Below are 15,732 nucleotides of genomic sequence, written 5' to 3' on the forward strand. Positions count from 1 at the left end.
ATGGGAAGTCCCTAGGGGTCAACCCCACCCCCTGCTGTTTGAGAACTTGTAAACGGTCGAGATCCCCACCCCTAAACCATATATATTCTTGTATGTGACAATAAAGCAAATCCAATGAAAGAAATGGAAAGTTCCTAGGGGTCAACCCCACCCCCTGCTGTTTGAGAACTTGTAAACGGTCGAGATCCCCACCCCTAAACCATATATATTCTTGTATGGGACAATAAAGCAAATCCAATGAAAGAAATGGGAAGTCCCTAGGGGTCAACCCCACCCCCTGCTGTTTGAGAACTTGTAAACGGTCGAGATCCCCACCCCTAAACCATATATATTCTTGTATGGGACAATAAAGCAAATCCAATGAAATAATTGAGGAGTCCCTAGGGGTCACCCCCACCCCCTGCTGTTTGAGAACTTGTAAACGGTCGAGATCCCCACCCCTAAACCATATATATTCTTGTATGGGACAATAAAGCAAATCCAATGAAATAATTGAGGAGTCCATAGGGGTCACCCCCACCCCTTGCTGTTTGAGAACTTGTAAACAGTCGAGATCCCCACCCTTAAACCATATATATTATTGTATGGGACAATAAAGCAAATCCAATGAAATGATTGAGGAGTCCCTAGGGGTCACCCTCACCCCCTGCTGTTTGAGAACTTGTAAACGGTTGCGATCCCCACCCCTAAACCATGTATATTCTTGTATGGGACAATAAAGCAAATCCAATGAAATATTTGGGGAGTCCCTAGGGGTCACCCCCACCCCCTGCTGTTTGAGAACTTGTAAACGGTTGAGATCCCCACCCCTAAACCATGTATATTCTTGTTGGGGACATTAAAAGAAATCCAATGAAATAATTGAGGAGTCCCTGGGGGTCACCCCCACCCCCTGCTGTTTGAGAACTTGTAAACGGTTGAGATCCCAACCCCTTAACCATATATATTCTTGTATTGGACAATAAAACAAATCCAATGAAATAATTGAGGAGTCCCTATGGGTCACCTCCACCCTCTGCTGTTTGAAAACTTGTAAACGGTCCCTATCCCAACCCCTAAACCATATATATTCTTGTATGGGATAACAAAGCAAATCTAATGAAATATTTGGGGAGTCCCTGGGGTTCATCCCCTCTATGTTCTTTTAATATATCATTTGAAATTTTAGTACAAACATGTTTAGTTTGTTTTATGTTGACAAACATGCTTAGTTTGTCAAAAAACGTGCTTAGTTTGTTTTGAGTCTAACCATGAAGAAAGTGTCGTGAAGTTTGCACCAAAAGGTAAGTAAATTTATGATCTATATAGGCTCTATGTATGTATGCTTTATGTCACTGTTTGTCACATTAGATGGCACCAAGTAAAATTTGAGGTTTGTGAAATTTGTTCTCCAATGCTTTTTTTAATATTTTGTGTAAATTTTATTAACCTAGTTCAACCTTGAAATTTACAAATATATAAGTAACCTCAAATTTTGCTAATCTGAAACTTGGCTTTAAAGATTTTGATGATGCATTGAACATAAAATATGATAAAAAATGTAAAAAAAATAATTGAAATTTTATAATTAATTTACTTGATAAAATTACTCTTGCCAAGGCCAGGTTTCACATTGCATGGTTAAGTCTGCACGTAAAGAATTGTGTAAGCTAGTGCTTCTTTATAGCTTTATTTGTAGACCCTCCTCATGGTGGTGCCGGATAACACTCATTCACATCTTTAGTTTTGCACTCAGCAAATTTTTTAAAAAAATTAACAGAATTCAAAATGATTTTTATCATTTTTATTATTTAACATTTCCTAACACTTAAAAATTTCAGATACAGAAATATATGAATGATACAATAGGTAAATTAAGGATGTGTTTGATTGGCCAAATTAACCATGCTATTTTACATTATATATATCTATACTCTATTTACCATTTATAAATATTCACACAAGATTGACAGCATCATCTTATCCAGAGATATAGATGTAAAATATATTGAAATTTTGTTTTGTATTATTTTTAAAAACATCTGCCTTCAATATTGCAGTAATATCAAATGTTTTTTTTTATGCCCCACCTACGATAGTAGAGGGGCATTATGTTTTCTGGTCTGTGCGTCCGTTCGTCCGTCCGTCCGTCCGTCCGTCTGTCTGTCTGTCTGTTCGTCCGTCTGTCCCGCTTCAGGTTAAAGTTTTTGGTCAAGGTAGTTTTTGATGAAGTTGAAGTCCAATTGACTTCAAACTTGGTACACATGTTCCCTATGATATGATCTTTTTAATTTTAATGCCAAATTAGAGATTTTACCCAAATTTCACGGTCCACTGAACATAGAAAATGATAGTGCGAGTGGGGCATTCGTGTACTGAGGACACATTCTTGTTTAATTCTATTTATAAATTGTATTTTATGTACAGTCAATACCAGGCCTACCTTTTGAAAAAAATAGCTGATATATATACAAGATAGATTTCTATTAATATTCAAATTATTTAAAGAATGATAAATAAAAGTTACCTTTCACTTTTTTTGTATAGCATACATTTGTATAGCATATATGCAAGATTTCACTATCATATTTAATTGCTGTCGGAACATCTTTCAATTCTTTAAAAAAAAAATACACTATAGTATCCTTAATATCTAATATATTTTGTAAATTTTTGTTTCTTAATTGTTGTTTTTCATTGTTTTGCAAAAATTTTGACAATTTCATTGTATACATTCCAGATATTGTACAACATGGCACGAAATAAAGCAAGACGACTAAAAGACAAAAAACGGAAGCAGCAATTTAGAGAAAAGGTATGTATGTTTAGATATAGGACTAACATGACTGGTAACATAAGTTTAACCAATATTTAAATCTTATCGTTTGACAAATAAAGCAATTAAAAATGAGTAAAAACAAACTATTTAAAAAAATTTGAAATATGTATAAATGTAATAAAAACACTACAACTGGGTTGGTTCTAGTTGTTTTGATTTTAAAATGTAAAGCCATATTATTGAAAATGGTTTTCTTTTACAAAATTTTGGCAGTGATTTTGTTTTACGAAATTTACAAACATACTTGCCTCACAACAATTTCTTGTGCTGAAGCTACTCAATAACTAGTCAGAAAAACTTGAAGGTATTTGAAAAATTATTTTGACTAAAATCAATCTCAAACTTTTTCGCAAAACACATACCTGAACAATATTATACTGAGAACCAGAAATTTGTTTAAACACAAAAACTATATCATTAATTCACAATAATGTAATAAGTCAAAAACTATGTATCAGTAGGGGTTATGTATAGTTGAACAAATACACAATTAATCACTTTATCTTTACAGGTTTCTTCATCTTATGTCTACTTTCCGGTTAATACAGTTGGGAAGGAACGTATGCAGCTATTATTAAACCTTGAATCTACCAAAACTCAGAATACTAATCAAGCAACAGATGTTTTATCATCTTTACAACTAGCTGCACCAGCTACATTTCAAACCATTACTGGTGATGGGAACTGCTTCTTTGCAGCATTGTCGTATACCATTTGTGGTCATCAAAGATTTCATGACATAATAAGACAGAGAATTTGTAATCATTTTATACAAAATCAAAATGACTTGAAAGGTTATTTACCTCCACAGTACAAAGGAAACGCCAATTCCTATTTAGTTAACACAAGAATGAGAGAAAATAAAACCTGGGCAACAGAGGTGGAAATTTTCACAGCCAGCCATTTACTTCAAACTGATATTTACACATATACCAAGTCTGGAGTACATTGGGTTTGGCTTAAGCACAGTACAATAACTTTATCTGACAATAGAGGAATATATCTGTATCACAAAAACCAAAATCATTATGATGTTGTTCTTACCACAAGTACGCAACCTGTTTTGCAGAATTTTTCATCGGGTTTACAAACATATTTATGTGATCAGCTGAAGAAAGAAACTCAAAAGATGAAAAATGCTGAAGGAAAGGATAAAGCTAGACAAAATAAAATCGCAAAAGAACGGTATATAGAAAATAAAAAAATCAAAGAGAGAAAGGACAAAGAAAAGAAAAACAGGAATGAAAGATTAAGATATAGCACAGACAAAGTGTACAAGGAAAATAAAAAGAAAAGTGGTAAATTAAAGTATAGCACAGACAAAGTGTACAAAGAAAACAAACGGAAAAGTTGTAGATTAAGATATAGCACCGACAAAGTGTACAAGGAAAATAAAAAGAAAAGTGGTAAATTAAAGTATAACACGGACAAAGTGTACAAAGAAAACAAACAGAAAAGTTGTAGATTAAGATATAGCACCGACAAAGTGTACAAGGAAAAGGCAAAGAAAAGTGGAAAATTAAAGTATAACACGGACAAAGTGTACAAGGAAAACAAACAGAAAAGTTGTAGATTAAGATATAGCACCGACAAAGTGTACAAGGAAAAGGCAAAGAAAAGTGGTAAATTAAAGTATAACACGGACAAAGTGCACAAGGAAAACAAAAAGAAAAGTGGTAGATTAAGATATAGCACAGACAAAGTGTACAAGGAAAATAAAAAGAAAAGTGATAGAATAAGATACCAGACAATTTTGAAATACAAACAATCTAAGCAGGTGTCTTCCATAATGAAATATGCAAACAACTCCATTTTTAGAAATAAGTTGAAAGAAATGTCTAGGTCAAAGTACAGAACAAATACTGATTTTCAAATGAGACTTAAAACTCAAAATTCTAAGAAGTACAAGAACAATACAGAATTCAGAGAGAACGTCAAATCTGTTTCAAAGAACAAGTACCAACGATATGAATCTTTACGAAATAAGCTGAAGGCTTCATCAATAAAGAGATATTCATCGAACCCACTATTTAGATGTAAACTGAAAACTATGTTAAAAACCAAATATCATAATGACATAAATGTCAGAGAGAAAAAAATAGCCAATAGAAATTCTATTCAGAAAGCAATAACAAAATTTCAGAAAAGCATACAAGACCATCCATTATATGTCTGCACAGTCTGCATAAGATCTTTGTACAAAAGTCAAGTAAAAAAATGTAACAGAGCGAAGTATTCTAACGAAAAAGCAAGCAAATGTTTAACTGGAAATTTTGTTCATACATGTGATAAACATTGTGAAGTAAAATGTGAAAAGGCAAAGGAATGGATATGCTTTACATGTCATAGACATTTATCTTTAAACAATATGCCACCACAGGCACAAGCAAATGGCCTTAATCTTGAACCTATTCCCCCTGAAATTGAAAAATTAAATGATCTGGAAAGACAACTTGTTGCATTACGTATTCCATTCATGAAGATTCTTTGTTTACCAAAAGGAGGTCAATGTGGAGTAAAGGGACCTTGTATCAATGTACCATGTGACTTAAACAGTGTAACTGCAACATTGCCTAGACCAATTAATGATGCACAGTTAATTAAAGTTAAACTAAAGCGTAAAGTTGAATATAAAGGCTATCACAAATTTGGATGGATTAATCCAGCTAATGTGCAGGAAGCAGTTCAGTTCTTTCTAAAAAACAATAAATGGTACAAAGATGTACAACTGAGGAATTTATGGTATACTGAAGATGATTCAGATCTCATTGTTTGTGACAACTCATTAGAGATGGACATTCCTAATGGTGAAAGCAGCAAAGATATTAAAGAAGAAAGCAAGAATAATAATTCTGGTAACATCAGTGAGGATGAAGGTGAAAATGAGCAATCCAAAGACATTGAAGATAATGATATTGCTGCTTATCCTGTAGACACCTGCTTACAGCCTATAGACCTTGGTCAAGAAATCCTTGATACTGACGGGAAGGTGTTTTGCCTAGCTCCTGGAGAAAATCAAATACCAAAAAGCATATTCAAGGAGAAAGGTATAGATGCAATGGCATTTCCACATTTGCATCCTGGCGGAGAGTTTGGATATTCTATGGAAAGACAAGTCAGATTAACACCTTCAAAATACTTTAATGCACGACTTTTGTCAGCAGACACTAGATTTGCCACAGACAGTCAGTATATATTTTTTGCTCAGTATGTGACTGAAATTATGAATGTTACATCAAACATATCAATTGCTCTTCGTAAAGGTAAACAGAAAAGTGAAGATGGACAGAAAGTAAATGCCTCCATGTTAACAAAACCTGATAATTTGAAGAAGATATTGAAATCAGATGTTGGCTTCCGATTCCTCCAGCCTGTTCGTGGAACACCCCCATACTGGGAAAGAACAATGAAAGACCTATATGCAATGATTAGGCAAATTGGAATTCCAACCTTTTTTCTAACATTTTCTGCTGGTGAAACAAGATGGGATGATGTTTTGAATACTTTACTTCAAGTAAGTCATGACAGGAGAAATATTTGTGATCTACAGTGGACAGATAAATGCAAACTAATTAAAGATAACCCAGTTATCTGTGCCAGATTATTTGATCACAGAGTGAAAGCTTTATTCACTGATATTTTGATGTCACCAGCACAGCCAATAGGAAAGATTGTTGATTTCTTCTTTAGAACAGAGTTTCAACAACGAGGATCTCCCCATATCCATTGTTTGGTATGGATTGATGGTGCACCTAAACTAAATCAAGATAGTGATAAAGATATTTGCAGATTTGTTGATCAACACATAACCTGTCAGTTACCTGATAAAGACAAAAATCCCAAACTTTACGAAATTGTTACATCAGTACAAATGCATAGTAAGAGTCACACAAAATCTTGCAAGAAACATTCAACAACATGCAGGTTTAACTTTCCTAGACCTCCAATATGTAATACATTTATTGCAAGAATTGAAACAGATGAACTTGAAAAGGAAGACAGCACAACACAGAAAACACCTTCAACAGCAGAAGAGCTAGATGAAATCTGTAAGCCAAAAAGATCTGCCAAGCAGGTACTAAAAGATGTATGGGCTGTGATCACTTCATATGATTGTTTATCTGAACTCAAATTAAAGGATATTTTCAAAATGGCAAATACAACTTATTCCAAATATAAACAATGTCTACAAACCGTGACAACTAAAAATGTGATACACCATAAGAGGAACCTTTCAGACCTATGGGTGAACAATTACAATCAATATCTTTTATCAGCTTGGAATGCCAATATTGATATCCAGTTTGTTACTGATGTATACTCATGTGTTGCCTACATCTTGTCTTACATCAGTAAATCAGAAGGGGAGATGAGTGAACTACTTCTTAATGCTAAGAAAGAGGCTGTTAAAGGTAACCAGGATTCAGCAAGCACAATGAAGCAAATTGGACAAGTTTATATGAACAATAGAGAGGTTTCAGCTCAAGAAGCAGTCTATAGAGTATGCAGTTTCAAATTGAAGGATTGCTCCAGAAATGTCATATTTATACCTACAGGTAGTAACCCTTTGAAAATGAGTCTACCTATCAACATAATTAGATCGAGAAAGGATGATGATGAAAATATTTGGATGATAACAATCTTTGAAAAATACTATGAACGTCCATGTTCATCACAATTTGATGACCTTTGCTTAGCAGACTTTTGTTCATTGTATAATATTTACCCAATTTCTCAAAAACCAAAATCATCCAAAACAAATCTTGTCTATGAAATGCAAAATAACTTAGGATTTGTAAAACAAAAATGTAAGGGAAAGGAAAATATCAACAGATATCCAAGATTTAACAGGAAAAAAGCACCAGAAGAATTCTTTCTTTCTTTACTTCAGCTATATTTACCCCATAGAAGTGCAAACATTAAACCACAACTGTATCTAAGCTATGAGGACTTTGTGAAAATAGGGATTTTACCGGATGGATCTAAGGTGCTAGATATAGTAAATTATAACAGAGAAAGGTATGAAACAGATCCTGAAGAATTAGAAAAAGCATGGGAAGATTTGCAACAAGGAAACATTCAACAAGATGCTTGGGCACAAATAGCACCAGAAGCAGAAGCAGAAAGGTTAGAGATAGAAATGGAAAAACCTGTTAAAATCCCTGAAGAAAATGAAGATCTACCAGAGTTTGACATATTTGTAAGTGAAAAATCACATTCTAGTAATCCAAGCCAATTAGTTGAGCTCAAAAGACCTAAAACAACTGTAAACGAAATAAGAAGTTCTGTCAGACAACTAAATGAAAAACAACAAGAAATTTATTATGAAATCAGGAAATGGTGTATTGATGTTACCCTCAACAAAGAACCTGAACCATTCCATCTTTTTCTCACCGGGGGAGCAGGCACTGGAAAGACGCACTTGGTTCGTTGTATATACCACGAAGCTAACAGAATCCTTTCAAAAACAGCTAGTACTCCTGATGCAACATCTGTCCTACTTACTGCACCCACAGGAACGGCTGCATTTAACATTGAAGGATCTACAATACACTCTACATTTGCAATAAACAAAGCTATCAAACTTCCTTACAAACCTTTAGGAGAGAGTCTCGTGAATAGTCTTCGAGCAAAATATGAAAGTGTTCGCATACTTGTTATTGATGAAATTTCAATGGTCGACCATAAACTCCTGTCATACATTCATGGCAGATTATCCCAAATCAAACAGACAAAAACCTATTTTGGAAACATAGCTATACTTGCTGTTGGAGACTTTTATCAACTACCCCCTGTCCGAGCTTCACCATTGTATAGAGACATCAGTTCTGTTTTCCTTGATCTTTGGAATCCTGTCTTCAAAATTGTTATCCTGACAGAGATCATGCGACAAAAAGATGACCAACAATTTGCTCTATTACTAAACAGAATTAGAACACACATTAAGGGCCAGCCATTCTCCGAAGATGATTTGACAGTTTTGTCATCTGTATCTGTGTCAAAAGTTCCAGAGAGTTCAGCAAATGTTTTACATATCTTCCCAACAAACAAAGAAGTAAATTCACATAATGAACACATGATCAAAGATGTCTGTAAGCAGACTGTAAAATCAAAAGCAAAGGATTTCTTCAAAAACTCTTTAACAGGACAATTATCACAAAAAGATGAACCTTATTCTACATATACATCAGAAGACTTACAAGATGTCATTGAACTAGGACTTTGTGCTAGAATCATGTTGATTCGTAACATAGACACTACTGATGGTTTAGTAAATGGTGCATTTGGAAGCATTACAGGCATAGAGAAAAGTCAAAGTGATGAAATAAGAGCAGTTTATGTTAAATTTGACCACCCTGAAAGTGGTAAAAAACATATTTCAAATTTGGCACGAACAAAATCTTTACCAAAAGATTCTGTTCGAATATCTCCAGTTGAAGAAGTTTTACATGGGAAGAATGTAACAAGAAAACAACTACCACTCAGACTTGGATGGGCAGCAACTATCCATAAGGTTCAGGGAATGACAGTAAAAGAAATTGTTGTGTCTCTCAAAAGAACATTTGCACCAGGAATGGCATATGTAGCACTTAGCAGAGTTTCATCACTAAAAGGTATGCACATTATAGACTTTGATCCTAAAGTAATTTATGCCTCAGAAGATATAACAATAGCTCTTGATTCAATGGAACCCTTCCATCTAGCAAAAGCTGCAACTGAACCTTCAGTTGAACACCCATTGACTGTTACCTTCCACAATACAGAGGGACTTCTACCACACAAAGAAGATATAACACAGGCAACAGTTATGAAAAATGCAGATATTATTTGCTTTAATGAAACATGGTTAAAGAAGGAAACTTATTTACCACCATCATTATTACCAGACTTTATACTATGTTCTACATCAAGATCAGAAGCATACACATCATCAACCTCACCATACAGCACACTAGCTGCAGCTGAACGAGGAGGAGTTGCCACACTAGTTCACAAGGATGTACATTTTTCTAAAAAAAATTACTCAGCTGTAAATATAGAATATGTTGCTATCCAGATTGAAAAACCATCTAAACTTGTTCTCATCAATATTTATAGACCTCCAGTTTATCCTCTACAACTGTTCTGTCATAACTTAGTTCATCTACTAGATGAAGTAGAGAATAAAGAAAATTTGGCAGTTGCCATAATGGGAGATTTCAATGACAATGTGTTTCAGTTAAATTCAAAAATTCTTCAACTCTTCACAAAGTATGGCTACAAACAGATAGTGCAACAGATGACTACAGAATCTGGCAGCTGTCTCGACTTAACCTTTGTGAAGAACTTTGGCAAATGTCCAACATGTACAGTTATTCCTATATATTATAGTTTTCATGATGTTGTACAGATTTATTTTGATTAAAGTGAAATTTTTACATAAAACGGTAAGATTTATAAACTTTAGTGCAAATGAGACAGTTCCCAAAAAGTAAAAAAAAATCAATCATACCAAAGGTTTTCAACAATGACCTTTATCTAGATTAGCAAAATAAGAGTAAAAAAAACTCGTTACAAAACACAATCATTTCAAATTTTCATTGTCATTAAATCCTTTATTAGCAAGTGAGATCTGACAGCTAAAATGGGAAAAATTACAGGGGTAGCAACAAAACAACAAATCAAATGAAATAAAAGGCCAGACCCCTGGGGATCAACCCACCTTTTGTAAAAGATCAAGACTCATACCGCTAACACATATATATTCATGTTCATAATTTCAAGAAGATTTTTTAAATGACACACAGGGTCAATCCCCTAGGCATCAAATATGCATATCACTTTACTAGACCAAACCAATGTGTAATGGACTTTGACCAATGTCAGGCAACTATGGGAATGAAAAATTCTAGGAGCTTTGTTTGGGAGACTTCGTAACAGCATCCTGTTACAATTATTTCTTGTCAAGTTTAATTTTTGAAAATAATCATTATTGATAAAATATAATTGCATAAAGTTAACGTTTTCTGAAGACTATTTATTTTTAGGTCGTGGTTCTAGAGGCTTAATTCCTCACAAATTTGTATAAAAATCCAATATGGCGTCGATAACATGTTTTTACTTTTGCACACGTGAAAAAAATATTTCTGACAAAAGTCAGATTTCTCTTGTCAAAAGGGATTTATATTTATATTGCAATAAATTATTCAGAAGGAGTTACATTCAGTTAAGATTATATTTCTGATTCTGTGAGCAATTATAGTTTTTATCAAATTCTCCCAAACAGCAACGTACTGATCTTGTCTAATGAGACTTGTAAATTTGAACTATTTGAATAAAAGGGCATCTAATTTACATGATTAAGGAAGATTATAATTAAAGACAACAATTTATCAAGAAATAATTCCTTTTTAATCAGTAAAAACAAAATCTTCTTGCTAGATTGTAAATTCGCAACTTCCGGATCCATTTCCTGTCAGAATAACATTGAAAATATTCGATTGCACATGGTTTTGAACAAATCTACCTTAATATTCTTATCAGATATTCGATAACACGATGAAATTAACATTGAGCATATAGGTAAGGGTTTGGTAGTACAGACAACTACAGCGTAAATAAAACTGTGCCACTTCACATGTTTTACTTCTTTACGTTCGTTAAATCAGAAGATAAAAACAGAGAACATCGAATATCGATTAACTGCGTCTCTTATACGCTTTCTTTTAATCTTATTCACAGTTACTTTCAAACGCAAAGACGACAAACATTAAGTTTTGTACGATGACGGAGCGGACCCAAAAAAAATCCGAAAAAAAAAATTTCTTCAAAAAAACGTAAAAAAAAGAATTTGAGTCGGCGGGTTTATTTTGGGTCGGTCGCGTTTGGGCAAACATACAATCTTTTTATTTTGGCCTAACCAGTCAAACTTAACTTTCCCAAAATTGATCCTTTCAGTGTCCTGTATTTATAAAGCAAGTTTATTAGGGACCTGCGAATAAGAATTTTCTAAATCTAACATCAAATTTAGTTCCTGACATTATCTCTAGAATTTGAAAACTAATCATAATTAAGGGGGTACCCAACACTTTGATTAGAATAGATTTGGATTGCTTAATTTTCATGAATTTTGACTAAACACTTGCTTTGAGGTGTTGAGAAAAATGCAAAAGCAAGAACTGAAAATCACTATTTAAAGGAATAATTTCATTAGATATATTTAGAAGTTAGACAAACACAGATTTAGATCACTGATAAGCTTGGTTTCCCTTTACTAATAGTATGTGATTTGATTTACAAAACATTCAGCTGCTTTTCAAGAAGTTAATTCCCTTTTGTGATCTGTTTACCCCCTACCTCTCCCCCCCCTTCCCCTCATTAAAGTAGCAATAGATTGTCTACGACTATCTTTTCTTGATGAATATATGCTTTGTTTGTATTCTTATCTAAATTTGCAATGTGCCTCACACTGTGCAACCAGGGCCCTTCCTGACCTGTCAGTTAGCTCACCTGGCCTCATCACTTGGTGTTCGTTGTCGTTGTTAACTTTTACAAAAATCTCCTGAAACTACGGCGCTTAATTTAACCAAACTTGGCCATGATCATCATTGAGGTATATAGTTTTAAAAATGTGTCTGGTGACCCGGCCAACCAACCAAGATAGCTGCTATGGCTAAAAATAGAACATAGGGGGTAAAATGTAGACTTTGGCTTATATCTCTGAAACCAAAGCATTTAGAGCAAATCTGACATTAAAAAAATTAATCAGGTCAACATCTATCTGCCCTGGAATTTTCAGATGGATCGTCCCAACCCCTTGTTGGGGTGCTGCCCCTGAATCAGCAATTTTAAGGAAATTTTCCTGTTTTTGGTTATCTTAAATATTATTAAAGATAGAGATAAACTGTAAATAGCAAAAATGTTCAGCAAAGTAAGATCTACTAACAAGTCAACATGACCAAAATGGTCAGTTGATCCCTTAAAGAGTTATTGCCCTTTATAGTCAATTTTTAACAAATTTTTGTAAATTTTTGTGATCTTTTACAAAAATCTTCTCCTCTGAATATACTGGGAAATTTAACCAAACCAGTCCACAATCATCATTAGGGTATCTAGTTTTAAAAATGTGTCACAGCAAAAAATAGTACATAGTGAAAATATCGTTTTTGGCACATATCTCTGAAACCAAAGTATTTAGAGCAAATCTGATAAAATTGTTCATTTAGTGAAAATCTTCCTGCCCTAAAATGTTTAAACCAATCAGGCAATCCCTTGTTAGTAAATTTTGTAACTTTTTGTAAATTTTTACAAAATATTTTCCTCTGTAACCACTAAGTTCATGTTAGATAGAGATAATTGTAATCAGCAAGAATGTTCAGTAAAGTAAGATCTACAAACACACCACCAATCCATCACCAAAACACAATTTTGTCAATAATCATCTGTGTTCTTTGTTTAATATGCACATAGATCAAGGTGAGAGTCACAGGCTCTTTAGAGCCTCTAGTTTAGTTGTTTTTAATATCTTCAAAACCATAATAGGTACAGAATTTGACGGAATAAAATTTTCAAAACTATATATCTATCTTATCTTGAAAACAATAATAAATGGATAGAAAGTATTGACAACAAAATGTCCAAAAATAAAAAAAGCTAGCCATGAACTCCTTATAGGACTTACTGCCCTAAAATATTTATGCAATATTAGACATTGCATTGCTGAAGTGAGCAAAGAACCAACAGGATAGCCCCCCCCCCCCCCCTCCCCCTTGATAATGCAGACATGCAGACACCTATATTGTTAACATCCACAGTTGCAGATCCCAGACTGTGAAGTAGAAGGGCAATAAAGCAATGCATGGAGTGGGACTTGTAAAAAGACTGCATTAACCATATATGTAGCTTTATAAGTGGGTGGAGTAATCCACTTCTGATCCATGTGTTCAATATCTTAAAATGATCTTATGATGGCAATTAATCATTTGTATTTCAGGGTTTATTAAGTGTTTGCAGTAACATGTTTTTGATTGGGATAGCTGATGAAGATTTTTCCGTTCAAATTGCCAATTTTTGTTCAGATTGCTTACAAGCAGGTAAGGAAACATTATTTTTCAAAGTTTGACATTGACATTCCCCAAAAAAATAAAAAAAGTTTAATTTTTTGTCAATTGGTGAAACATCAGTAAGGCCACGGTTTTTTAATTTGTTGGTTTACGGATTTTCTCCATGAAAAAGTCGGGTCGGTCGGTCGGAAAAAAAAAGAAAAAAAAGATCTTTCAAGACAGAAAACTGATATGCAAAATAAAAATATATTTCACCTTTCTAATATATGTTTGTCATACTATTTTTTCATCGTTCTTAAATTTTAGTTTGATAATTATTATTGCTCAGCTGTAAACATCGCATGACATTGTCTAATAATTTCCCGTAAAAAAAGGGGGGTACACTGACAAAGACGAAATTAAATCGTCAATTCACAAACAAGAAAAACAGATTCACGTCAGTTATTTGACTTAGCTTTTAATCAAAACTTGGTGAAAAATAATAAGCACGAAAACTAATAAAGAAAAAAAAAGTAAAAACGTCGTACGAAAATAAGTTTCAACACACGTGTCAAAAACGTAATAGACTCGTCCATTGGAAAAACGAGAATATCAGGTTAAATAATCTGTTGTCATGCATTCCCGTTTATTATCCAAATGGACGATATTTTTTTATTATCTATGAAACAAGAAAATATCAAATGATTTGTTAAAATTCAGTATTTTAACTTGATGTCTTGAACTTCCACCTGTCCACATTTGGACAAGTCTATTTATATGAGAACATGCATCTTACGGACTGGTGACAAATAAGGAAAACGAACTTATTGTGTAATTGGTTTTAAACACAGGTTTCGTTCCGCAAAATTATTTGCGCAAACAACCTTTCAAGGTCATTAATAATTGATTTGTCTATTTTTAGAAACGTAAACTGAAAGTTTCATTTTTCACAACAGAAAGTGTCATCACTTCTGTTAGTGATTAATGCATTTTATTTCATAAAAAAGGATATTTTAATTATTTTTCAGGGATAATGCATTTCTTAGGGTCGGCGAGAATAAAAAAAAGCCTGAAAATTCGATTTTATTTTTATTTTTGAAATCGGCAAAATCGGGTCGGCGGATCCGTAAACCAACAAATTAAAAAATCCTGGCCTAAAATTCAAGTTGTGTATGATCTTTTTCTATAATTCCATTGACAAATCGAATATTCTTTTTAGAAGAAAGTTGAAAGTTGAAAGTCTCAATAAATGATTATAGATCACTTCACAGGTGGTAGAAGAAGCCACAATCACCAACAACAACAAAAAAAAGTAACACTTATTAACCTAAAACTTTAAATCTATTTAGTCAGATGAAGGTGTGCTTAAATCATGTATTTATGAATGATGCCTATTAATACTTCTCGAATGTAAAATAGTTCTGTTATTATAAAAGGCATCAGATCACAATTATTCTTCCCATTGGTTACAATGCATTTCTTTGTAAAAGTCAAATTGTATTAAAAAAATTGCACCACATCAAACATGAAATAAATTTAAATGCTTATAGACCATTATTATTCTAATAAAATAGACTTTTCCCAGGACAATCAATCATTGCTTTTTCTTATGAGAGCCACATTTACATGTCAATGGTATAATGTGAATCTTGAATAAATCCTGAGGGCTAATTTCTACCCTACTTTCATTTAGGCCGAAAAACTAATTTCACTTTCAACAATAAATTTTTCTCACAAGTTTCACTTATTTCAATATAAATGCAACTGATAGGACCACTTTAATAGTAAACATTTCAAAGAAAACAGTAGTCAGAATACTTAAGAAAAAATACCCCATATTATAATTAGGAACGAACAAAGGAAATTTATTGTGGTCTGAAGCCATAATACAGC

The 15,732-nt window shown here is 33.4% G+C and overlaps 1 protein-coding gene across 4 annotated transcripts in view; it reads left to right on the forward strand.

The window, feature by feature from the left end:
• LOC143063659 (condensin-2 complex subunit G2-like) overlaps positions 1-15,732 on the forward strand; it is an 87,986-nt gene that overhangs the window by 65,067 nt on the left and 7,187 nt on the right. For all 4 annotated transcript variants that reach the window (XM_076235926.1, XM_076235929.1, XM_076235928.1 and 1 more), the window contains exon 23: positions 13,791-13,890. In XM_076235926.1, coding sequence (XP_076092041.1) covers positions 13,791-13,890 — 100 coding nt within the window. The remainder of the gene's footprint in view (positions 1-13,790; positions 13,891-15,732) is intronic.

The sequence above is a fragment of the Mytilus galloprovincialis genome, chromosome 2 (genome assembly GCF_965363235.1).
Source record: "Mytilus galloprovincialis chromosome 2, xbMytGall1.hap1.1, whole genome shotgun sequence".
Classification (NCBI taxonomy): domain Eukaryota; kingdom Metazoa; phylum Mollusca; class Bivalvia; order Mytilida; family Mytilidae; genus Mytilus; species Mytilus galloprovincialis.